Source organism: Fundulus heteroclitus, chromosome 4 (genome assembly GCF_011125445.2).
Source record: "Fundulus heteroclitus isolate FHET01 chromosome 4, MU-UCD_Fhet_4.1, whole genome shotgun sequence".
NCBI classification, from domain to species: domain Eukaryota; kingdom Metazoa; phylum Chordata; class Actinopteri; order Cyprinodontiformes; family Fundulidae; genus Fundulus; species Fundulus heteroclitus.
The window spans coordinates 25,799,171-25,825,570 of record NC_046364.1 but is presented as its reverse complement, the minus strand read 5'-3'; the positions used below and the strand labels follow the sequence as shown (position 1 = coordinate 25,825,570).

The 26,400-nt window shown below is 45.7% G+C and overlaps 1 protein-coding gene across 1 annotated transcript; it reads left to right on the top strand.

Moving 5' to 3' along the window:
- Positions 1-6,260: 6,260 nt before the first annotated feature.
- LOC118562956 (zinc finger protein 507-like) lies at positions 6,261-21,274 on the top strand. The gene is made up of 5 exons (XM_036136295.1): positions 6,261-6,675; positions 8,999-11,245; positions 14,120-14,237; positions 14,341-14,449; positions 21,166-21,274. The coding sequence occupies exons 1-5, from the start codon at positions 6,286-6,288 to the stop codon at positions 21,272-21,274; spliced, it is 2,973 nt and encodes a 990-aa protein (XP_035992188.1). The 5' UTR covers positions 6,261-6,285.
- The last annotated feature ends 5,126 nt before the right edge of the window (positions 21,275-26,400 follow it).

Here is a 26,400-nt window from a genome sequence, read left to right as displayed (position 1 = left end):
CCCAAAGACATCCTCCAGCTCATCTTCATTGATCCCAAGGTGTCCCCTGGCCAGATCAGAATCAGAATCAGAATCAAGTTTATTGCCAAGTAGGTTTGCACTTGCCAGGAATTTGACTTGGTGTTGATGGTGCAGACAAACAAATAAAATGAAATAAAAATACAATAAAATAAAAAATAGTCTGTGACTGGGGTGCGAGGGATCAGCCACAATCCAGAACCTGTACACAAGGCGTACAGGTCCTGGAGAGATGGAAGATTGCAGCCAATCACCTTCTCTGCAGACCGGATGACACGCTGCAGTCTGCCCTTGTCCTTAGCGGTGGCACCAGCGTACGAGATGGTGATGGAGGAGGTGAGGATGGACTCAATGATGGAGGAGTAGAACTGCACCATCATTGTCCTTGGCAGGTTGAATTTCTTCAGCTGCTGCAGGAAGTACATCCTTTGCTGGGCTTTCTTGGTGAGGGAGTTGATGTTCAGCTCCCACTTTAGGTCCTGGGAGACGATAGTTCAAAGGAAGCGGAAAGACTCCACAGTGTTAATGGTAGAGTCACAGAGGGTGATGGGGGTAGCTGGGGCTTGTTGGGATGTATACCAGCTGGGGTAGCTGGGATACATGGTGCCTCCGCTGGGCTCTGGGTCTTCCCCAGGGTCTCCTCCTAGTGGAACGAGATTGTGGAGCTTCTCATCCCTGTTGAAAATCTTGAATTATCCTGGAGATGTGAACTGAAGATCACTCGGACGGCTTGCTCCGCCAGACGTTCCCGGCCTCCCAAGGGATTGGATCCAAGGTGGCGATCAGTTGCCAGCTCTGCCACTCTCTTCACCTGAGTGTCCAAGATGCAACGTTGCTGCTCCGGTGATCCAATTATAGAATGCATCATTATTTGGCCCAAGGTGACCTGGTGCACAGTACTCTTCTGACACATGGGGTGTGTTATGGACATATTGGTTAATGTCCAATAACAAATTACCGCTCTGGTTCAGATTGGGGAGGCCATTCCTTATGATTCCACCTCTCTAGGTAGGACAGTCAAAGCCCACAAGGGCATTGAAGATTCCCAGGAGCAACACTGAGTCCCCAGATGGGACCCCTTCCAGGACACCACCCAGATACTCCAAGAAGGCCCGGTAATCTTACTGCTGTTTGGTGCATAGGCACAGACAATTATCAGAACCATGCTGCTGGCAACCTGAAGTCACAAAGAGGCGATCGTCCTGCTCACCGGAGAAAACGCCAAAACTGAGGCACTAAGCCGAGGAACTTGTGAGCATCCCCACTCCGCCTGATGCCTGTCTTGCTGTACAACTCTAAAATGGAAAATTCCAGCTGCTCTCCAGCAGGGGAACAGCCATCTGTCACCACCCAATCAGCTCGGTCCACTCCTCAGTCACTAGTCACTCAGCACCAGATCAGCTCCACCTGCTGCCAGTGATCACTGCCAACTCTGCTCACCTGTTCCCCTGTCTGTTTAATACCTACCTCAGGTAATTCATCCCTGCCAGAAGAACGTGTCATCTCACCTCATGTGCGTTACTGCCTTGACTCTACCAGTTCCTGCGTGCTCAGCCAGCTGGAGTCTTCTTCTTCCCCTCTCTAAAGAAAGTTGCCTGTGTCTGCATGCTGCATAAGTCTGCCTGTTTCCTTGTGAGTTCCAGCCGCTGGAACTCACACTCACGCTGGTTCCTTAGTCCATATTGGCCTGTACCTTCTGCGTCTGATCAGGAGGAGTCGCCACGATTACTAGTAATCCCGCTTCCCCATGGACACACATCTCCTCAGCGATGTCGGTCTTCTCACCGTCGTAAGCGCTGACGCTCGACCGCCAATCCTGTTTCCTGTCCTCCAGAGTTCAGTCCATTCAGCAGGTCCTTTACACAGTCAGGCCAGGCTGCTGAGTTGGCGAAGTGAGAATCTGCTTCTCCAAGCGGGAGATGACGTCATCACAAAGAGGCCTATGCTTCTCCCGGTGTCACTTCCTTCTCGTTTTCCATTTTGGTTGGGTCTGTCTCTTCACCTGCTGCCGCTGTCTCATGTAGCTCTCCTACCACCGATTCTTCTGATGCCACTTAAGCCGAGCGTACACTGTACGAGTTTTTCAGTCGTGGTACTTATATACATCTCAAACTGTGCGACGGAACCGCAGGGTTTAAAAAGTTCACCGCTCACGATCTGTGCGGCGCGACGCTCGGACGAGACCGGACTGCTCACACTGTACGTCGTGTCCCCTCTGGGACCGGTCGCTGTGGTGGCAGGTGACAGGGACCCAGAGCAGGGGTTCAAGCCCAGCGTCGGGGGTACGGAGGGGAGAGAGAGGAGAGACGAGACGCATCGGCGGCCGCGCGGCACGGCAGGTTGCCTGGCCCGCACACCCCCCCCCCCCCCCCCAGCAAGCGGAGGAGTGCCGAAATAAGCGGCCAGCGCGTTGCGCGGACCGCGGAGGAGTGCCCAAACAGGCGGCCAGCGCGTTGCGCGGACCGGACGGCTCGCCCTCCCCAACACCGGCCGGAGGTTGCTTCAGGGACGCCCGCTTCCCTCCCTCCGCTGGTGGGGACGGAGAGGAGGGGAGGGCGCCCCCTCGTAGCTCTGCTTGAACAGCAGGATGCGCTCACGAAAACCTCACGACAGCCGACTGAATTTCAAACATGTTTGATTTTCACGATCGTCCGATTCCTGATCGGGAGGTAGTCGTGAGAAGCCAGTCCCCCCTCCTCCCCCCCCCTCTACGATCAAGCTGAAATTCGGCCCGATTCAAAAAATGCTCGCACGACTGAAGAATCGGCCCGAAAAGGGGAAAAACTCGTAAAGTGTATGCCCGGCTTTACGAGAAGTTGGAGAACAAAATAGGATAATTTGTACCTGTTACAAAAAGACTGAGAGAGGCTTTGATCTATAATTATTCACCTGTTTTAGAGGAAATTTGAAAGGAATTGGAGGACTTCAGAGCAACATTAAAGATGTTTTACCACCATCCTTCTTCACCCGCTGTTCTGATTTCTGCCAACAGAAGTCACTCAGATTCCAGTAATAAGCCACAGTGGCCATCCACGTCTGAAAAAGAAAATTTCTGTGCCCGTCCACGTCAAAGTGGACACTTCTGGTCCTGTTCCCATCACTGAGGGCCCAACGGACGCTTCTGTTCCTGTCCTTATGGGTTCGCCGGATGCCTCCAATCCTGTTCCCCACTCTGACAGTCCGGCTGACGCTTCAGGTCCAGTCTTTGCTCCAGAGTCCTGCGAGTAGGGTGTCCAGCTGCAGAAGGCTGATGCTAACCAACCAATAGGGAGCAGTTGTCCCTTTAAGACCGCCCCCCCTCGTTTGCATATATACATATAATCTTTTTTTTTTTTTATTGTCAGTTTTGGTCCTCCGTATAGGTGCGGGTTTGATGACATTAAAGTAGAGTTGATTAAATCTACCATAAATAAATAAATCCCTACACTACTGAACATGGAGCCACCATTGGGATTTTGTTACTCCATAATTTATAACATACAGAAGATGAGCTGAGTTTTTTATTTTTTTTCTTCAGTTTTCAATAAAATGTTTAGAATTGTAAAAGTATTTATTATTTTGAAATGGAAAAATGCAGGTAGCCTGACTGCAGTGCAGCTAAAATAATAGTGCATTACTTCGAGTGGTTACTTCTTTCAAGACAACAGACTTTGTTCAGTTTTTCATACACCATTAATTTCATAAACCAAAAAGCACTGGGTGGCAGTGTTGAGTTGTGGCGGTAGGACCCTGCTGAGCAGAGCAGTGCCTGACTCAGACATACCAGCTCCTAACCAGGGGCTTTAACCGGCCGGCCAGGCTTCTTTGCTTCCCATATATGGGCACAGAAGCTGTGCAGAGAGCACACAGGGTCTTCATGTCTTTTCTTTCAGCCCTTGACTTAATTTCTTCCCTCGGGACACTGCGAAGGCGTCATCCTAAGAGCAAAGAACCAGTGCTGAAGAGATATATTGACTTCCTCTTCCTTTACACTCAGTTTTTTTTTTTTTGCCTTCTTTCTCTGTGCTCTTGCTTTCTCTGTCATGTTCCTTTACAGATTGGCTTTAGAGGAAAACAACATTGATAATGCAGGATTTTTTTTCAGGGCAATCAGTAAACATGCCGCGATTAAAGTTGGGTTGTTTTAAGTTTCAATGGTCTGAGCTTCTAAAGAACTCTGCTCAAGAACACAGCCGGGGATAAAGCGTGGAATCAAAAAGTAATCAGACAGCATCTTCTTCCAACAAGCCACACAAGTACAGCTACATTTTTTTAGAACAGCATGAAAATGTTCAATGTTTTTACTCACACATTTCAGGAAGTGAAAGACATATTACATAGCTCCATTACACATAGAGTGAAATATTTCACAACTTTGATTCTTGTAATTTTGAAAATTGGCTTAGAGATAATAAACTCCAAATTCTGTCTTGGGAAACTGGAATAAAGCCAAGCTCAATTAAAAAAAATATATTTTTAAACAGAAATGTCAGTTCTTCTGTTCTTTTCTGTGCACTCAGTACTTGGTTGGGCCTCCTTCAGCATGAACCATTGCATTAAAGCTGCAATGGGTAACTTTAGTATAAATGTATATATTTTTTTTTACATATTTGTTAAAACTGTAACTATGTCTTGACAGTAAGATAGGAGACAGATAACCTGTGAAAAAAGTCAAGCTCCTCCCATTGATCTTACTCCTATGGCAGAAATACACAGCTCCTGGTCAGAAACAACCAATATGAGTCAGGAGGAATGTCTGCCTCTGATTGGTTGTTAGCGGAGTCGATTGCTTTTGTGTACGCACTGCTCCCTCTCCCTCCCACTTCACCGGCCCAGCGCTACCGTCATTCAAGCTCCAGATTGCCACTGTTTTGTAGTCCAAGCTGAAGGATGCCAAAGCTGCAAGATCGGCATTTGAAAATGTTTGGTTGTTGGGTGTATTAACCCACATAATTCATCATCCCCCAGCATACTACAAAAATGCTCGATCGGGGCGGAATGCTCTTTGACCTGGAGGGGGGGGGGGTTGTGAAGAGCCTCCTTTGGATTTAAAGAGACCACACAAAAAGGAGCTGCTCTCAGATGCACCTCAGGACAGGGGTAAAAGAGGCGGAACGTGGCGGTAATTAAACGAGGTGTTCAGACTGAAGCATTGCAGTTCTACTTTATAAAGACCTCAACTCAATCATTTAAATGTGAGAAGGAAGAATTGAAAAGCATGTGTCCCCTATAAGAAGCAGGTGGATAAACGGCAACCAAGATGACTCCTGGAACAGATGAGAAACAAACTAATTTTCATCAGTTGAAGGCGTTAGAGGAGAATTTTCAAATTCTTTGGAATTCCAGAGAAAATAGCATCAACAAATTGTGAAAACGTGGAACTTGCAAATTTTCCAAGTCGTAGTCGGCCTGCTGAAATGACTCCAAGAACACAACCACAACTCATCCAGGACGCCAAACAAGAACTCAGAACTATAGCACTACAGAACTCCCTTGCGAATTGCAGATTTTTAAAGTCCAGAATAGTAAAAAAAAAAAAAGACTGAGCAAAGTTGGCATCCATGGGACAGTTCCAAGGCCCAAACCACTGCTGATCAAAAAAAAAAAAAAACACAAAGGCCTACAGTTTCTGCAAAAAATCAAGTGGGACAAAATTATCTCACAGGGATGTAAAGATGCAACGCCAGTAGTAGTCATTGGTGCCAAGATAGCCACAACCAGTTATTAAAAATTCACATAGGGTTCCCCTTAGTAACTAAAATAAATCATCACTTTTTTTTTTTTTCACTTGAAATTGCATTTTTGCATTTACTCATCATATTATAATCTGATATTATACCTTTTGGTGATTTGCACATTTAAGAGTGACAAAAAGTCCAAAGTAGAAGAAATGTGTAAACTGGCCAGCACAAGACTTGGCACAATCAAAAATGTGTCATTTTTTTTGTTATATTAAGAATTTAACTATAATTAGTTGAACTTTGAAAAAGAATGCAAGGGCAATGCTGTTTTAATTGCAACCTAATTTGTAATATGTTATTCTACAAGTGAGGTTTTGGCTGAAGGAAAATAATGACACAATTGCCTTTCAGCGGGCTAGCGAGGGTTTCTTTTCACAACAAAAATGGCAGATTAATCAATGTCTGTTTGATGAATGTTTCCTGGTGATATTATATATCTAAGGAACGTGTTTTCGGTACTCTTGGCAGTGTGGACATCTGCCTCCAGGACGGGCCTGCTGGAAATGGAAGACCTGCCTCTCCATAAAGCTTGCCAGCAGAAGGAAGCATGGCATCCTCCACCTTGCTGGCTTACAGCTGCGCTGGTTTTGAACCGGATGAAACAGCGTGGACCCGGACCACCGCCGCCATCGCCATCATCATCATCATCATCATCATCATCATCGCCACCGGCAGCAGAACGTGGCCGACGCTTCGGCATGGCTGCAGCTCGTGCGTCTGCTCACCGGGGAGAACCGTTCACGGTTTCCGAGCGGCACCTGAAGACGGCGTCGGTCACCTGACCCGAGCTCCAGGTCACGTGACTGATATTCCATCCTCGCCATTTTGCAATGTGGTGGGGGGGAGAGAGCGAGCGAGAGACCACTTTTTATGGCGACCGAGCTCAAACTCCAGAGTTTCACGCGCTGAGGACAAAGCGTCGAGCCTTCTCGTGTCGGTGAGCCACTTTTGGTTTACGTGCCGCCGCGTGCTCCTGCGTCACGCGTTAGCCCAACAGTCCCACACATGTCCTTGTGTGGGACTGTTAGCACCGTGCGTGTATGCGTGGATAGCAGACAGCAGGCTGCCAAGCTAACCGCGTCTGCCCTGTTTCCCCCTCTCTACCTTTCTCCGTTCCTTCGCGTCCAAGAAAACTGTCCCGGTCCGCTCGGGTCAGCTCGTCGGCTTCCGCGAGCCTGAGTTCGGAGGCTGTGAGCAACTTTGTCTCGTAGGCTGGTGGAAGTGGAAGGGGGGTATTTTTAGACGCTGACATAACAGGTGCCCCTCTCAGGCGGGTCAGAGGACAGGGGGATGGAGAGGGCAGAGAGGCTGGCCTCGTCTTTGCCTGGAATCATGAACCTCGAACCGAAGCTTCCATGTGGATGTGGGTCGCCGCTGTGGCTGGACCGAACCCTCCCTCCTGGCATCCTTCCCCAAACGCGGCGGCTCTCCCCACGTTGTGACCCGCTCCGGCCGTCAGGAGCAGACCGAGAGAAAGAGGAAGGAGAGCTGCGGTCTGGAAGAGGGGAACCGGGGAAAGTGTTGGATGAGTAGGGAGAGGGAACCGGAACCTCATCGGCGCTGATCGCTTCCTCCGGCCTGGCTTTGTAAACAGACGCACATGCTTCGGCGTGGAGGCCTTATCGCTTAATGGATTAGGGCGCTCTGCTTGTTTGCAAAGTCACCCGTTCATTAGATTTATCTGTGCAGCTCGGTTTATCAACAGATAAAAGCAGCAAACACACAGTATAGCTCCACGTGGGCCTCGTTGACCCGTGGTTGAGCTGGACACCTGCCTCTCAGTGACAGGTTCGACTATCCCCTATATTCAGCAAGTTAGTGAACCTCATGTGTTTCTATAGTTTAATGATCAGGATTCATAGGCAGACTACCGCCCCTGGTTAGAGAAGCCGACAGAGTGTAGAGGTGGTGTTTGTTTATCATTAAAGAAAAGTTTGTTGGAAGGAAAAAGTGTGGTGGGGAAAGAGGCAGCTGTGAGAAGCGTGAACTTCTGTTCTATTCTGAACCAAATTGAACACAAAACACTTGAAATGTGTCACTCTGTGTGTCATTCCTCTAAATATTGAGTTTATTGAGCTAAATCACTAAAATAAATCAAGTTTTTAGATCTGTTTATCCTGATGTTTTCCTTTGATAGCCCTTCTGTTCGCTTCAAATAGAATTGATTGTTTTGGTTTATGTGGAAATGACCCATCAGCAGATTGTTGCTCTCGGAGGATGTTCTGATCGTTGATTGGCTGGCAGCGCCACACGTGGACTGGATCAGCACATTTCCCTACTGACAGGACGCCGGCGCTCGCATTCTCCTGCTCCGAAGACTTTAGCATGTTGGTGATTGTCAGGACGACGACATGAGTTGCGTAGAACAAATAAAGGCTTTATCTTAACTTTGGATCCATGCGTGGTGCTGGACTAACCAGCCAGATAATCGGTAGTCTGTGCAGCCACTGGGAAAAATGAAATCAATTCTTTTCTTCTCAACCGCAAGGTTTTATTGGAAAAAGATGCTTCTGGTCAGCGTCTGCAGTTTTAGTATTAAAATAACTTGGTAAAGGAACTTTTTCAGGCTATATTCTACAACAAGTGTCTCTAGATATATTACAGGCTTAGAGAGTAAATGCATGGTTCTGGACTAAACAGTTGTAAGGGCTGTGAGGTGATGTTTCCATACGATTCTCGATACATAGCTCACGATACAATACGATTTTCAATTATTTGACTTCAATGTCGATATTTATTACTTTCAAATTAATGCTCAGAGTCATTCAACCAACAAAACCAGCCAAATATATGCATCTTCAATTTATTCTACACTGATATATTAACAGGAAAACAATGTGCATCTGGTTCACCGCATTTAACGTATCATAGAAACCAAAAACGCGTCCAAACGTCTGATTTTAGGGACGAAGGCGCTTCTAAAATCGTTCTGTAAATTTGTCTTACCTGCTCTTCCTCACTCTGAACACTAATGGCGCGCTGTAATAACACCCCCTAGGCGTTGGGAGGCATATCACTATTGAAAGCCAGAATATGGATATAAAATCGTTTTTAAAAACATCAATATCAATCTTTGTATGGATTTTTATGCACAGCCCTACTAGCTGTAGTCCAGGCTGTCGTTGGTAAAATGCGTTATTCTACACAGTAAAATTGTCACAATGACCAATTTGTGACACGCTGTGCCGCCCCATGATGCATCTACATCAAAGCAGCAACCCGATGGACCACGTACTAATGTGTTTCCTTCTGTCTCCTAGGTGATGGAGGAGAATAGCTGTTTTGCGGTCCTCATCTCAAAGCCCGCCGCAGCGGAAGCCCCTTCCTCTGCTCCCGTACCGGGGTCTCGCTACCAGACCGAGCCTCCGAGCGACGTGGGTCAGGCCGTCCCGGGGAAGATCCCCTCCAAACAGGTGGACGAGTCCCTCATCCAGGTCATCGAGAAGCTCAGCAAGATCGTTAAGAAGCGGCCGCAGAGGCACTGCACTCTGGTGGGCCAGAAAAGAGGGCAACCCCCGGACTCCTCCGCCGGGGTGCCATCCAGCCTGGGAGGCTCTCCTCACAAGAAGATGAAGAACAGCCGCAACGAGGAGGCGGGAGCGGACGGCGCCGTGGGCGACAATGGCGTCGGCTCTTTGGCGAGCGGCGCTGCCGCCGATCACAAGCGGACGGTGACGTGCTACCAGTGCAGCCTCTGCCCCTACCTCTCCCAGACGCTGGGCCAGCTCAGGCAGCACCTGAAGCAGCACAACGAGCAGCACAGCGACCTCATCCTCATGTGCTCCGAGTGTCACTTCACCTCCAGGGACCAGGAGCAGCTGGAGGCGCACGTCAGGCTGCACTACGACGCCAGGAGTACCCCCACGCCCCCCGCCACGGGGCAGGAGAAGAGTGCGAGGATGGCCGACGATGGGGAGCAGCCCAGCGCAGGAGCCGAGGGGATCAAGAGCTCGGGGGACGAGTCCGCTGAGCTGCCAGAGAAGAAGAAGTGGTACAGCTACGAAGAGTACGGCCTGTACCGCTGCCTGATCTGCAGCTACGTGTGCAGCCAGCAGCGCATGCTCAAGACCCACGCCTGGAAGCACGCCGGCCTCGTCGACTGCTCCTATCCCATCTTCGAGGAAGAAGAGGGCGGTTCAGCGAGGCAGGAGACGGAAGCCGCCGCCAACAGCATCGCGCCCCGAGACGATTTAGTCATTCTGTCCCCGGGTCTGCACGACAAAATCCTGCAGAAGCTCCCAGCTGCCTTCAAACTGCAGCTCTGCATGCCCGCCGCCGGGGGCCAGCGCGATGCCTTCGATCCGCCTGAAGGCGACTCAACAACCGCGGCGGATGAACAGGAGGAGGACGGCGACGTCCCCGGAGAGGTGAGCTCCGAGGAGCCTGCGGTGGAGGTGCAGGTGACCACGGAGGCAGACGACGACGTGGAGGTGGACGGCGCCCGAGACGGCGCCTCTGTCGCCGACAGCCTGCTGTCGTCAGCCCAGAAGATCATCAACAGCAGTCTGAACAGCGCCGGTCACATCAACGTGATCGTGGAGCGCCTCCCTTCGGCTGAAGACGCGGTCACAGCGACCACGCCGCTGCTCCTCAGCCCGGACATGGGCGGGGACAAGAGCTCGCGTGGCGTGAGAGAGGAGGAGCAGAACCCAGTGGGAGGGGATGCTGGCTGTGCGGGTGATTCCACCAGCAGCCAGCTGTTAGATGGCGACTGCAAGCCCCCACTCACCAAAGGGGACGCCCCCCCGAGGGACGAAAACGTCCCCCCAACCAGCCGCAAGCGAACGCACTCTGAGTCTCTTCGCCTCCACTCTCTGGCTGCAGAGGCCCTCGTTGCTATGCCGATGAGGACGCCAGAGCTGGCCGCCTCCGGCCCCAAGGCGAGTCTGAAGGCTGTTTCACCGCAGATGGCGAGCCCCCACATGGGCCAGAGGCTCCTGGACGCGGCGGAGAGCGGAGCGAGGCCGACAGCAGCCCTGTTGGACTGGGAGCTCCGTGGCCAGGCCCAGGAGGACCAGTTGGTGGAGGGCGACGAGGAAAGTCCCGCCGCTAAAGCCGGGATAAGCCTTTCGCTGCTTACCGTCATCGAGAGACTCAGAGAGCGCTCAGACCAGAACACCTCCGACGAGGACATCCTGAAAGAGCTTCAGGATAACGCGCAGTTCCACAACGGGACTCTTGCCGGGGCGGTCTCTGGGGACGGAGCGGAGAGCTACGTGTGTAACATTCCAGGCATGGACGGCTTGGTGGGCTCGCCCGACGGGGGGCTGGTGGACTACGCCCCGGGCAGCGAGAGGCCGTACCGCTGCCGCCTGTGCCACTACAGCAGCGGCAACAAGGGCTACATTAAGCAGCACCTGCGCGTCCACAGGCAGAGGGCGCCGTACCAGTGTCCCATCTGTGAGCACAGGGCTGCAGACAGTAAGGAGCTGGAGAAGCACATGATCCACCACTGCAGGACCAGGACGTACCAGTGCAGTCACTGTCCAGATGCCTTCCACTACAAGGTGAGCTCAACCCCCCCCCCCATGATGCTGTTCCCCACCGCAGAACCCTTTACTGGCTGCGCTGCGGACCAAATATAAAGCCATCGGCTGAAATGCTGCATCAGATCTGGCTTTTTTTTTAAATAAATAAAGCAAGCCAGTCATAGATTTCTGTGCTTTTAAATTTATCTTGTGCTGCGTGGAGGCGCCAAACACACGGACCAGTGGGAAGTGGAGGAAGAATGAATGAGCTGGGGGGGAAAGGTGCAGTGATTCTCACAGTGGGTCTCACTGGAGGGTCCCCACACCCCCGTTAGTGCCGGGTTTTACAGCATCGGGTCAGAACCTTTTCTACCTGAACCTCACTTACAACCTTTAAAAGTAAGTCGCAAAAAAACTGAAACCTTTTTATGGAGAACATGGACTGGTATTAGGATACGGCCAAATTGTTCAACCTTGGTTTCATTACACTTTAAAACACTTCCTCACATGGGTGTTTTTTGTTTTTTTTTAAATCCACTTGTGTTTCTGTTAAATTTAGCCTGGATCAGCTGGTAAAGGGATCCACAATTAGTTGAACACGTTGGCCTCAATATGTTGGAATTTAAAGTTAAATTTAAACTTGCTGTTTGTGATACATAAAAACCCATATTGAAAAATTGTATATCCTTTAGGGCTGGATGATATAGAAAAAAAGCATATCGATAAAATGGAAATTATATTGATCAATATCGATAATTATCCAGAAGATTCTAAACGTACATCTTAAGTGCAGCCCTGGCCATTTTATGCTGTTGCTTAATGATGTATTTTAAAATAAATTAATTTCAGCACAGCCCTTTGTTCAACCAACTTTTTACCAAAACTGTAAGTCTTAAAAAAGAAAGAAATAACTCTCTGAAGGCTGAAGGAGCGTCCCTGGCTCTGTCTGTGATTGGTTGGGAGGACTGTAGTATTAATATTCCTTGTTATATATTTTCCACTTGTGCAATGCATGCTGGGTTAATGACGCGGTTAGGTTCTGCTGGACTGGACCCTACAGATTTGTCCCAATTGTTTATTTTATTGAGTTTGACTGGAGTAAATTTAGACAATGCCACACCGTGTCACTGTTGGCTGTCAATTCAAAACAAAAAACAGAAACAGTGAGTCTTCATCACTTTCTTCATGGAAAAAAAAGAATAGTGCAATGGGGAATAAAGCGGTTAGAAGAAGACAGCTTCTGAAGGACCCACAGTTGTGCTCTCAACACAACAGAAGACATTGAGTGACTCGTACCAACAAAATATATGAAGGAGCTAGGAGGTGGGCATCACCCTCGGAACGGGTGTCCTTCAGCGGGCGGGCTGCAGCCACCAACCAGGATGAGGATGAGGGGTCTGAAAACTCGCAGTACAGCACGGTTTTAAATGGTGCAGTTCCCGGTACCAAATTAGTACCGGATATACCGAGCAACCCTATCCACTACATCCCATCAGCGACAGATTGAAAACTTAAAAGGCTAAAATCGCTGTAATTTTTCCGTTAAGCGATAAACCATCTTGTTATCTGTTGATGTTCTGTTCTGAAGTACAGCCTGCAAGAACAGCTGACACGCCTGCTTAAAAGCCCGTAGCTTTGACACTTTCTTCCCTTTTCTGCCTGACTGGTGCTGAAAACGCTTCATCTAGCATCTTCGTTCAGTAACAGTTGCCACACTCGACTGTTGCCATTAGGTGTCCTAGGGCTTTACTTTGTGCTGCATTTATTTATTGGAAAAAATGGGATGTTTTAAGTTGGTCACCAGTCAGGACCACCCAAAGCGAAAAATGGCTCATTCTGGTCAACGGCTGACTTCTTGGTCCGTCTCTATTCCCAGTTCTGTTTTCATGCCAGTTACAATACATAGAATTACTCATGGGGTTTGGAAACTTGATCAGCTGGAGCTGAAACTGAATGAAATGTTCTATTAATTGCGCAGTAATTAATAATTATCTAACTATGATAGACTGCTGTTTCCACGCCTTTGGTTTAGAACAGCGGTGTCCAAAGGGCAGCCTGCGAGCCGTTTGCCGCCCCTCTGATCTCCACCCTCCACAATGTGCTAATCATTGTCAGAACAACAGTGATTAATATTACCCTTTGCTACAAAAACCAGCTGACTGCTTTAATTGGTCAACTAAAGTATCGCAGGCTTAGTTTATTGTTGAGCAGCTAAGGAAATCAGTATAATTTTATTTTTTTTCTTTTCTAAGAAATTATATATATATTTTTTTGCCCACAATTACTTTTGAGCGGATATTTTGTCACAGAGGACACAATGTTTGGACATAAGGGATATCAAGTGTTTTTTGTGTCTGAAGTAATTTCCCTCTGGGATTATTAAAGTATGTGATGTGATTCTGATTCTGAAGGAGCCTCAGATTGGGTTTGAATTGTAGAAGTGACAGATTTTTATACAAAGGCGCAGTGAGTAAATCTAACCACATTGGACTCCATTTATTTTACATAACGAATGATAAATAGGCTTAAGCTACGTTAGAGATTTCAAATTGAGGGGGAGAAGTAATCATGCAGTATATGGATGGATTCATTCGCCTTTTGTTTCAGCAGTTACAGTAGGAATGACCTTTATGTTCCCTCAGGGGGATAATTCACGTTTCTCACCAAGGGAAATGTAGATGCACACCAAGATAAAATCTAAAACTTCAAATAAGAATGGGATTTTATCCAGCAGACTGGTCAAGTCAGGTCTTGGAGTTTCTAACCGGTGACTGACCCTCTGCTGTCCTGCAGATGGGATGAAAACCCTTTAAACCCGCTAGTGCATCAGTGTAGACCACTAACTCATGCAACATTGTCATGGCTTTAACAAGCCCCCTGCTTTCCATGGGTGTTTTTTCTTTTCTTAACTAGAGTCAGTTAAGAAGTCATGAAACGCAGCGGCACAGCTACAGCAGCGACATGGCGTCGCCCACCAAGGGGGCCGACACCATCACCCCGGTGGAGGAGTCTGAACGGGGAACGGATGAAGGTAAGAAAAACGAGCATTTTTATCTCCCCTGCCGAGTCTCTGCTGCTTCAAAGGATCCTTGCCAGGCGCTAAAACAACCGTCTCCTTTTGTCTTTTCCTACAGAAGGCAGCATGCCAAACGTGTACAGATGTGACGTGTGCAGCTACAGCAGCTCTACGTATATTGGAGTGAGAAACCACCGGCGCATCCATAACTCCGACAAACCATATCGGTAAGCTGAGAAAGAAAAGCAACCGCTTTAGAAGAATAGTGATCTGCCCTGGATGCAGGGGGGGGGGGGCAGAACAACTAGCTGTGTAACTAGTCCACCTCTGCTATTGGCTGTTAGACAGCTTTACGTTTCTATGCCGTTTATCAAACGTTCAGACACCCAATGAACAAACACTGACCGGTCCTATTCAGAGAAAGGGGGGGCATGTAATGGACCACCCAGAACACGGTGAGTGGAGATAATGGAGCAGCAGAGTGAGGACTACTGAGCCTAAATGTTTGAGCAACACATTTGGTGAGATCATGTGAGTCAGAGGTTTTAGTTTTATTTAGGTGAAACTTGACTGTTGATTTTAGGATCTGAACTGTTTTAGGATCTGAACAACTAGAATTTAGAATCTTTATTGTCATTATGTGACCAGGGTTTCCCCCAGCCTATTATAAGCCTGGCGGGCCGGCACGCTTTACTCACACCTCCGTCAGCCTAAGTGTTGTTTGTTTACTTGAAAAGCTCGATGTTTCAGAGACATAAACGTTCAGTTAAGTTCCCATCTGGGAGAAAACCTCTATAAGCTAACGCGCTAGCTGTTATTAGCTTGAGGCTCCTTGCAGTATCCGGCGGCGCCCCTCCTTCGATCTGCGCCTCCCATAACCCACAAAGACAAGTACCACCAGGATAACCCAATTTTCTGGGGAGACCCTGTGCGACCATGATGACATTATGGTCACACACTGGTTCAGAGTTCACATATAATACAAACAAGTGTTTAGATTACCTTCAGATTAATGACCTCATCTAAAGCTGATTTATGTTATTAAGTTTTCTCTTGTATCAAGAGGGTCTTACAATATGCTGAATTTAAAAAGCTGCACGTTTTTATATTTTTAAGAGTTTATTGTGCCTCCTGTATTAAATACTGACTGAATAAAAAGTGGTTTTCTCACACATCACTAAACTTTAGACATAGTTAGAGAATATAACAAAACAGGAACCTATTAGAATAGGTTGCTGAATAGAAACAAATAAGATGACCAGAATAAAATACGTGAAATCCCACCATCAGCCGTGCCTTTGGCATGTCTTTTTCTGTTACAGTTTTTCACCGAATGCCCTCCGCTTTTCTGTCATCACATCCTCACCTTTCAGAGCACATCAGTGAGTTTTGGTTGAGAAGTTGACTCTGCTCCGCCATGCAGCCCAGCTGAATGGAGCTGACTTATGGAGCTTGTTGAGTTTATATTTAGGAACAGAACCACATAAAGTGCATTTTGCACCCTTGTCTACATCAAACAGTGTAAGATAATCCCACATCAGACTCTGTTTGGACTGCTTGATGCTCCTGGCATGCATGCTGCATGATTATTTCTTTAACAACTATTGTGGTCTGGCTCTGCTAAAAGATGAGCAGTGGCGCCCTCTTCTGGACGGCAACCACTCTACAACACTGAAAGAAGGTCCACTTAGCGGGGTTTACCAGTTAATTGGAAGGAACACATTTTAATCTAATAAACTATTAACCGACAATTAATCATGAGTCATTGTTTGCTTGGATCCCTACTGTCCAGCATTTTGGGCCTCTGGCTAAATGTTTGGTTTAAATGATGCACCAGTTCACACACAACATGTTCTTTAGGGCAGCGGCCCCCAACCTTTTCTGCGCCACGAACCGATTTAATGTCAGACAATATTTTCACGGACCAGCCTTTACGCTGTGGCAGATAAAAAGGCCTGCAACAAAATAAAATGATTCAACTGGCCTTATTTTATAAAAACACTATTTTCTAAATAGAATAATAAACGTGAATCCACGGTTTATACAACTTAATTAGCAGCATCCTTATAACATCATAACAAAACAGCCTTTCAGCTCCGCACTCTCTGGTCGTAAATTAGTAATGGTTGAAACAAAAACAAATGTAAAGTGCATGAAAAATATAGCTCACCATAACGCTACATCAGTGGAATGCAGAAAACCCTGCTTCACACAGATAGGATGTCGGAAATGGCAACAAGGTTTTCAGTGCAGAATATCCTAATCTCAGGATATTCTGCACTGACTTTAATCCAGAACACCGGCAGTGTTGTTGTCTCAAACCTACTTTTAAGGCCCCCGTCATTCGCCATCTCCAGCAGCTGATCTGGATACACCAAAGGCTCGTCTTTTAATGCCCAATGCTTGGTCTCCAAGTGACGAAGCAATTTAGAGGGCTTCACCTGCCCTCATCTTGACCTGCGTCATGAGTGAGCCATGTCGCAGAGAGAATCTGGTATGTTTGCTGAGAATAAGATGGTAAATAAAATGGAAATAATGAAAGTTACGTATTCATTCTATGCAGCCCGGTACCAATTAACCAATGGACCGGCACCAGTCCTTGCCCCGGGGGTCGGGGAGGGTTGGTATAGGGCACACAAACGAGTTATAAGTTCCATTTTACTGTTCCAATCATTATCCTCGTTAAATCAAATTAAACGGTCTGTTTTTAATTAAGCATACAGCGCCAAAGAAGTCATACCCCCACGATACACCAGCAAGTTTAAGGATACATGTTTTTTTTTTTTTTTTTTTTACAAAACTGTAGCACCTTTTTGGCATCATATCCCCAGCTTACAGTGGAAGGTGGAGTCATGTGTGCCCTCACTGTTGGGAACGTTTGACCTGTTGGTAATTTGAATATTTGCCCTCGTCTTTGAAATGTGGAAGTATTATTTAGTCTGGGCAAGTCTCCACGATCTGATCTGCACTCTCTCCGGTATATTTGGCCGCAGCTTTGTGCCACAAATGCAATGATTGCAATTATTAAATTACAATTTTTATTTGTTGGTCTTTATTAAAAGAAATAACGGTGGGAAGGAAGTAAATGCAGCTTTTGTGGGCTTCATTCAAATCCTTTTCATAGTTTTTAAAAGCTAAATAAAGTAAATTAAATTAAAATTTTACTTTATTAACATTAAAGTAAAATTTGATTGGATTTTGGTGTTAAAAAAAAAGAAATTGATCCTGTCCATAGTTTTAATACATTGAATTTAATAAGACACTCTGAGTTCAGTCCAATGCTTTGATGTTCTGTACGCTGTTGACTTTTTATTATTATTCTGTTTTCAGGTCTTGTTTTAGAGATGTATGGTTTTTATTGTCGTTTATGTGGAAGACCTGTTTAAAGTGACTGTCAGGTGTAGTTGCAATACTTCAAGCAACCTTTAGATGGCAGTAAATGTCTGCTTATCTTCACATCAGGAGATTTGAAGGAAGGCGCCTCCACTCACTGTACCCGCCTGACAAAGATGCACTCAGAAAGCTTCTGTGAGTCTGTGGTTTAAAAGCCCGAACCCAGGAACTGTAGCTCAGCCACATCCATACACTAGAGTCAAGTCATAAAGGAACATTGTTGGAACTTGATTTACGTGTTTGCAGGGCCGTGCGTTAAACCTGGCCCTGCACAGGTTATCAGTTTTGTAGCTGTGCAGTTTTGGTGTCTGTTTCCTCTGAGCCTGTTTGTTGTTGTTGTTGTTGTTGTTGATTTTTAAGGTTGAAATATTTCTATTTTTCTAGTTAAAGTATCCTCCCAACAGTCCACTGGATTCTCTGAGGTGAATTTGGTTACTGTCCATCAGCTGGACTCGGTGCAGACAGGTAGTCGGTGTGAGATGCAGGTGCAGCCACATAGCTGGAGTAACGGTTGCTCATCACAACTGACTACAGCCACCAAGTAGGACTGTGACAGGCCGGAGATCCAGCTCCTGCTTTTTCCCCTCATCAGGGGAAGAAAAACAAGCACAAGTAGCCTGCAAAGCTGTCTCAGGAGAGCAACTTTAACAAAATAAGTCCTGGCACACTCCTTTCATCGTAAACGGAGCACTAGTATCCTCGGCTGGTTTCTTCAGTCTCCTGTTTTAGGGAGTGGTTTTTGGAAATGGGTGGATAGGAACCTATGGAGTCATAGTTTCTCTATCTGTTCAAGTAAAAATGAGACCTAAGCTTTTCATATATCCTGGTTCTTAGATGTGAAGTAGTCATTAGATGCATATGGTGCAAAATAAGCGTCTCATGACACAATTGGCTTAGATAAATGAGATGAGGCTTTGTTTGAAAAAAGCTGGAATATTTATGGTGTTTTCACAAACCAAACTCTAGAAAACTGAAGAGTAATTCAGATCGAACCGAAGAAAACAGTTTGTTTTTATTTTCCATCCATATCTAAGTCTCAGGTGGTCTAATACTAAAACATAATTGAAAATGCTCTTTATGCATTTTCAGAAATAACCCTCAGCCCTCATAAACCTCAATGTGTTTTACAGAATAATTGTTCAACAAACCTGCAGGTCAGACCGTTTGTTTGGGGTAGTTCTCCTTCTGCTCCGGGAGTAAATATGGGACATGATGCACAGTTTGTATTGGGAGGCGTTGTCAAAACATCACATGTGGAGTCAGCCGAATCTCAAGCTGTGGACTTGGACTTGGATCACGCATGCCTTCAGCATGTGGAGCAAAGGTTGAAGGACCCGGCTACAGTTCTGCTGGGCTTTACAGCTGGTCCAGCTTCAAATATGCTGGAAGTTACAATTTTACTGTTAGTCTCACAGATTGGGGCTCTGTTGCCTAGCGCTGCATCACGGCAGCGGTGGGTCTCCTGGCTGTGACATCTCTCCAGCTCCTGGAACAACTACTTTAATTAAACCGAATAATTAGGTGGAGACCCAACATAGTGGTCAGATCGTATCTTTGCAGTGCTACTGAAGTCTTTCCCTGTCTGGGTCAGTGTCTGAAATGCTGTCTAGCATTGTGTCGTTCTCATGAAATGAATTCCCCTCCACCAATGACTTGAATACGAACATTGCTGGGCAGGGGCCCTTTCTGGGGGTCACAACCTGTCCAAAGAGGCAGTGGTGAGGATGTGTTCAGATAGCAGCTAAAGGCGAAGTCTTCAGGGGTCTGGAATCAGCATTTGTTAGTTTTGTTAATAATAGTGTTATAAGTTTTAGCTGTGGCTGTAATTCATAGCTATTTCATACTGGATGTTTTTTTTTTTTTTTTTTCACCGGCCCAATTCCCAGATCGGATATTGGCTCCGATATTGGGGGTTGCGGTGCATCTGTTTTGTGTTTTTTTTTTTTTTTTTTTTTTCCTGACTCTGTAAGTTTCAGCGTAATAAGTGCAGCATTTTCGGGAGAATATGTTCTGCGCACTCGGGCAGACTGTTTCTAAGATGTTTTTTGCTGAGAGAGAACGTGTTTGGGGGGTGAGTCATCCAGCCTATACGACCATATGAGCTTCACCTGAACAAGATCAGCTTTTAGTAGTACTCTAGGGGGGAAAATAAGATGAACCTTTGTGTTGCTGTCACTAATGGGTTGAATATTTTGAATCTATTCAGACTGCAGTAATGCAGTCTGGGTATGGTTAGTTCATATATTGACGTTTTTCTGCTGAACTAATTCTAAGGTGTCCTGAAAAGCATCAACAGATGCTGTGAAGGTTTCATCAATCTGAAGCTGCGTTTTCAAGAACCTGCTCTGTGGAGGAAGATCAGATTTTAGCCAGACTCAATAACTGTAACAGCCTTTAGTTTGTGCAGCAGTTGGAAGCTGTGAAGCAGATGCCAACATCACCATAATTAGCAGCTAAACGTTAGCCTGTCATATTTTCAGTGCCTGCTAATCCTTCCTGTGTTTCCTGTCCCTCTCCCTGCGGAGCTCCAGGAACGGACTTCTCAGTGCTCTGTAACAGAGTCCAGTGACGAGCCTTTATCGGCCAGCTCCGTCAGCACAATCAGAAATGATCATCCTCGTGTCCACAGTTGGGAGTTTGTGTTCTTCTCACAATCCATTAGTTCCCGTTTTCTTCCACTTTTCCGATTACATCTGCAAACTGTTCTTCTTAAGCGGCAGCTCTGTGTGCTGCAGCCGTGTCGGAGGATCTTTATCTGCGTCAAATGAACAGTTTAACAGCAGCAGCGGGTTAAAGAGGACGGGGGGGAGTTATTGCTTCCTATCTGTGTGCAGTTTGTTCTGAGTTCTGTGTTGATTCGTACTGATGTAGGTTAAAAATAACCCCTGGGAAAGAATATTGTCTGTGTAGAGAGCACGGGTTCATCCGCAGATATTGAAGGCCGATAGGAAAACAGTAGCAGACCACTATCTTTCTGTACTACACACTGCTGTGGACAGTGCATTCACTGCATACATTTTTAATCAAGCTGTACTGTGAAGCCTGCTTGCTCCAGTGTAGTTGCCCTCTTCTAATCTGAGGTTTCTTTTATGCATAGTTTTAATAACAGGGACTGGCTCCTGGTGTTCTGTGCTGTCCTTAACTCAGGTACAACCTAACACAGCCCGGGAAGAGACGGGGAGTTGCATTACTTTTGTTTTGCGCTGAATCAGAAAGTTCTTCTGCGTCTTACTTTGTTTTAATGGTGTCCAGACCTTGAACAGAGGCACATTTGCCCCTGAGCAACAACAAAAGCCGGGCCTCATCTTCCAACCAGAACGTCCAAAGTGCGGCGCAGCAGAACACGCTGCAATTTATCCGTTTTTATTTATTTATTTTCCCAAAGTGGCAATTTTCCTCTGTGTCTTGCTGTAAATCCCTCTTATCTCCCTTCAGGCTACGAGTGTAAAGAAGCAACACGGCGACCTCGGAACGCAGCTCGTTAAACCGGCCACTCATCTTCTCGTCTCTCTCTCTCCTCGTTGTTTGTCTTTCTTCCTCTCTCCGCTAGCTGCTGCAGCTGTGATTTTGCCACCACCAACATGAACAGCTTGAAGAGCCACATGAGGAGGCATCCTCAGGAGCACCAGGCCGTGCAGCTGCTGGAGCAGTACAGGTGAGGGGCTGAGGCCGTCTTAAGGTGGAAGCTGCGTCTGAACACGTGCGACTTCATTCTGCTAACAACCTTCATGATCCGGGATCTGAGCCGTCATCCGTCCACAAGACGGACCACTAACCGATTGCTTACAACTTTAATTCGTACAGGTTGTTAATGCTCATCCTCACTCAATAGTGCTTTTTTTTTTTTTTCTTTTAAAGAAAGCTGAAGTCATTTAGAGGAGCATTTTTATGGACAGAAGGACCCCAGAGAGGAACAGTGGCGAAGATAAATTAGCAGATCAATGAGGCTTTCAACGCTCAGGGTTAAAATGCCTCTGGAGCGACTCCTTTTGGTGAGATTAGATATCAGAAGTCAACAGAATTACAAGTAGTCTTTAGATAAAGATTTAAGCTTAAAGACCTGAAAAACTGGAACCATAACCTAAAAACGCTGACTTCCAGAGCTAAAACAAACTATCTGGTTCTTGGGAGTCTTTATGGGGACAAAGATGAACATTTAAGAAAAAATATATCATGACATTGTTTTTTTTGTTTTAGCAAAGCTGAACAAAACTACAGCCAAAACATATTAAAATGAGAAATGGTCTAGTAAACTGCCTGATGGCTGGAATAATCCCATTTCCAGCTTAATCAGCCGTCACTGCTAATGGGCTGTTGTCACTTTCAATATCCGATCAGTTATCGCACCATACCGTACCAAAAATGGTGTTCCTGAGGGCAACATTCGTCAGTGTGGTGCGTTTGGTTTGCTCTTTGAATTTATTTCTAAACACCTGTCAATGCAAAGAAAAAATAGGGATTTAAGAAGCTTAAAAGAAAACGTCTTTCTTGGACAAGTCAGTATGTCAGGGATCATTAAAGCTGAGAGAGCGTGGAGGAGAGCTGACACCTTTACCATCCATCCAACAGGCTGAAGCTCAAAGTTGCTCTGTTCAACTTGTCTGTTGTGAAATATGTTCAGTTTGGAAATCTCAGCGTATTCATCGGTCCCATGCGTTAGTGTGGTGGAATTGTTGTTCCACTCTTAGCCCCTGTTTACACAACAGCATTTTTTTTACTTCCTGTTTCTGTTCACACATTTACATGACAACGTTCTTACCTCAATCTCCATTTACATGGCAACAGACGTGAAAATGATGTAGTTCCCTCACCAAGCCACTAGCAGGTGCAGTATCCTTTTGCGTAAGCCTGCAGAGACTTTCTGCCTAAAAGCCTGCGCATCTAACAATCCCTTGAGATGGCAGATAGTAAAGTTTTTCTATGGACGGACGACGAGGTTCTGTTGCTTAAAGTGGCTTCGAATTATGCTGAATTATACTGAGACAGCAGCACAAACAGTAGCTGCTCTGCCAGCCACCATTGTTATTTTCTTCTGTGGTTTTTACAATTGTAGGCAGCCCTCTGACTCATGCCCTCATACTGTGCATGAGTCAGGGAACAGAGACAGGGAGTTTTTCTGACCATTACTCTACCAGAACCTGTTCCCAAATTGAGCCGTTTTCAGAGAAAACATTGGCTGTTGTGTAAATCAACAGTACAAATGCAACCAAACTTTTCAGAAAGCGATGTGGAAGCTGGGCCACAATTTGAACTTTCCTTCAGTTCCTAAACAGCTCTCTTAATACATGTTCAGAACATGAACGGTCATTGGAACAGCTTGACTTTTCTTTCTACGCAGATCTGAAACCCTGTTGATTGATCCAGTTTCAGAATCCTTTGATTTTAGACACTTTGGCATAAAGAAGAGCTTAAGGATTTAAAAGTTTGTAGCTCCTGTGTACACATTTTGTTTTCCATTAATGATGTACCAAAGGCTAATGATCAAGAGCAGCCAGTTTTCCTAATCACTGAAAAGAGGGGCATTCACTCATAACTTCTCGTCAGCTCGGTTTGACTCTGGTCTTCAGCAGAGCCACAGGAACCAGGGCTGGCCCTGGAAAACAGAAACTGCCCCTGAAACACTCAAATGTGAGCGGAGCCGTGCGGTGCGCAGCCAATAAGAGCCGGTGGAACTGAGCCATATGAAACCAGAAGCTGCCCATGTCCTAGTGAACATCAACATAATCATGCAGCCTAATATCACAATAAAAAGTAGCTTCCTCCCTTGTAATACAACCCCAGACTCTGAGTTTCTTGCCAAATGAACTTTTTAAAAATAGGGGTTTCCCCCCAAAACACAGAAAAGGCTTCTAGAGCAACAATTTCCTCCTGTTCTTAATATGTTACATTACTGCTCCTTAATAAATTAGAGCCTCGTTGTCATTGGCTCAAATTTGTGCTGCTCCTTAATGGGCAGGTGTGTGATGTGCCTTCATTATTTCTTCATCAGCGAAGCAGGAAAAGTAGTTGAGTGGTGTTCAGCTGCTGCTGTAGGCCAGCAGCAAGCACTCAGAGCTCTCAATTCAAGTAAAACAGGCCTGGGACTAACGGACAATATAGGGGAAAGGCAGCTCATTAAAATTATGGGAACCTCGATATTCTTGTAAATAGTCTTTACTTCAAGCGAAGACATGAGTGGAGGAGCCCCTGATGTTGAAGGAAAACGCCAAAGGCCGTCAAATGCCTATTGAAGTTAAGTACTGTGCTAACGTCCAGACCTATCACTCAATTTTTATAATTTAGTGTTTGAAAAGCTAAACTCTTTTGCGCTCCGTCAGGTTCCAGGTATGGAGTAATTAGGGAGCCCCCTACTGAAGACGTGCAAGTTGGTCAGACATCCAGCTTTCACTAGCGTAGCAGAATGTCCTACAGAACAACAATCCAACCTTTACCCCAGCTACATCTATTCAGTGGGGAAAGAAATCCCATCTTCATTAATTGTTTTAACAAAATCATTTATTTCACTGATGTGGGTCAGCCTAACAAACCCCAGCGAAACAAATTTAACAGAAGCAATTGTTATATTCTCAAGCTGAACTTTGTTTCTAGGGGACATAATACGATGTGACACAGAGGCCCTTTCCTTTAGCCACTGGGCTGGACGAGGCACCACACACACTAAACAGGACGGTAGATCAATGCAGCAGAGTTGGGCTTTTTTGGGTCAGCAGGTCAACCATTAAACACTGGTTACAGCCTTACGTTGACTGTGATGTCACTAAAAAGTATTAAAGTAATTGTAGGTTTTACACACTGCTTTTCTTAGTAAAAAACTCAACATCTGAACTTGTTTTCACAAAAATCTTTATACAGTTAAGTTTTTTTTCTCCTTCTAGGTTTAGGGTTAGTTGGGTACTTTTCCTGTCCACATTTCTTAGAACTTTAGCTGCATACTCAACGATTGTCTTACATGTGGTAAATGACTGTTTTATCCCAAATAATATGCACACTGTCTACTGTCACTTAAGCTCATAAAAGATGGCAGATTCTGAAAATCAGCAGTTTGTCTCATTTAGTCAGTGATGAGCGACAGTAAGCAGGAATCAGCTTCAGCACTGAGAACATTACTACTAATAGGAGCCCCAAGTGCCAAAGGGAATCGGTTTAATGAAAATGCGCTGTACCAAGCAGCAGCTTGTGGCCGCAGCCCAGGTTTTTAGCTTGTCCATCGGGACATCGTTAAACTCACATCTCTTAAACATCTCCAGGGAATTTCCTCTAAACCTGCTCTGGTGTAATTACTTAGTCGAATGAACAGATTTCTGGGGTCAACGCAAAGTGCACTGTGACACCGTGTATCCTTGTTCGACAAGCTGAGCAAAACTGGGATAATTGATGCAATATTAAGCTTAAATTTGCACCAACTTTTGAATTTTAATCAAATGATCTCTCAGTGAACTTCTAGCTGTGTTTACTTTATTTTTGCCATCATCAGTTTACCTGGAAAAGAGTCACAGAAGCAAGGTGGGAAAAGGGGGGGAAATTCTGTAACTGCATGGTCCTGACTCTTGATTTTGAGCTGATGCTGGTTTTGGTAGATTTGGGTTTGCACTCTAAGAACTTGAACATATTCAACTTGTTTTAATGCCACAAAATCTACTACTGACGTAGTCGGGTGCAGAGATTGGCACCGTCTGAGGGACGAAATACCTTTGTCATGGGTTTTTTTAAAGAGGAAACCATGACCACATAATGTCATAATGGATCACTATTTATAATCAATTTATGAAAAAATCACAGCCCTGCAGCATATGTTGCTTTTGGGTGAATTTTTTTTTTTTTTTTTTTTCTTCTTTTTTTTGAGTGAGAGAGCTGTTTGTTTATCCATTTACTACCTAAGGAAGTGCTAATTTTTAATTTTTGATGCATTGAATGGGAGCAAATAAAATTAGATTTTTGATTTAAAAAAATGAAAATGGGTTTACCTTTTTGCCGTTTGCAGATGTCCACAAACAGTTATAAATTCTGTAAGAAACAGATTGAAGGGTTCCTGAAACATTGAAGGTGGATCATGTGCTTGAACATCTTTTAGCATATGGAGACAATCCCACAATACCCTGCCATGTCCTCACCACCCATGCTAAATCCTTCCTGTCCTGCACTGTGTAGCTCCCATACCACACAGTTATGCTGAGAAACAAAATGCTTTCTATTGTAGCTCTGTAAAAAGTTTTTTAGCAGCTTAGTGGAAAGGCCAGTCTATTTCAGTTTTGTGAGGAAGAACTGTTGTTGGTCCTTTAACAGGTGGGAGGCATGTTTTTGAAATAAAGCTATTGAACTGCCTGGGAACATTTAATCTAAAAGGAGTTTTATTTTCATTTAGTACAGAGGTTCCCCCCCTTGAAGAATAAAAATTGTTTAGGCCCCCCTGTTAACCTCTTGGAGGGAAGGTGTTATTGCGAGACAGGTTGGGGAAGCGGGGTTGGGGTAGGGGTATGTTTAGTTTTGTATGTGATATGGCCGTTCAATAACCAGCAGCAGGTTTTATCTGCGTAGTGTTTTACAAGTTTTTCCTTGGTAGCAGAGGATGGTTTCCAATTACAGAGTACTGCTGAAGTTGGAAGAAGCCAGGCCATACGAGTGTGCTGGAAAATTAAGTTAGTATGTGGAGGCTTGCTACGGACTTTTGGGGGGGGGGAATAGACACTTGCGATGGCACTGTGGCTCAAATGAAGAGAGCCAGAGAGTCCCTTGAAATATCAGCGGATGATCTGCAGTGTCCATGGCAGATGACATAATCGACTTT

Bases quoted from the DNA above. Each gene is read 5' to 3' on its own strand.
- LOC118562956 (XM_036136295.1), top strand. From the start codon at position 6,286: ATGGCATCCTCCACCTTGCTGGCTTACAGCTGCGCTGGTTTTGAACCG. The intron at 6,676-8,998 runs GTGAGCCACTTT...TCTGTCTCCTAG, and splicing joins CGTCGAGCCTTCTCGTGTCG to GTGATGGAGGAGAATAGCTG. The intron at 14,238-14,340 runs GTAAGAAAAACG...CTTTTCCTACAG, and splicing joins TGAACGGGGAACGGATGAAG to AAGGCAGCATGCCAAACGTG.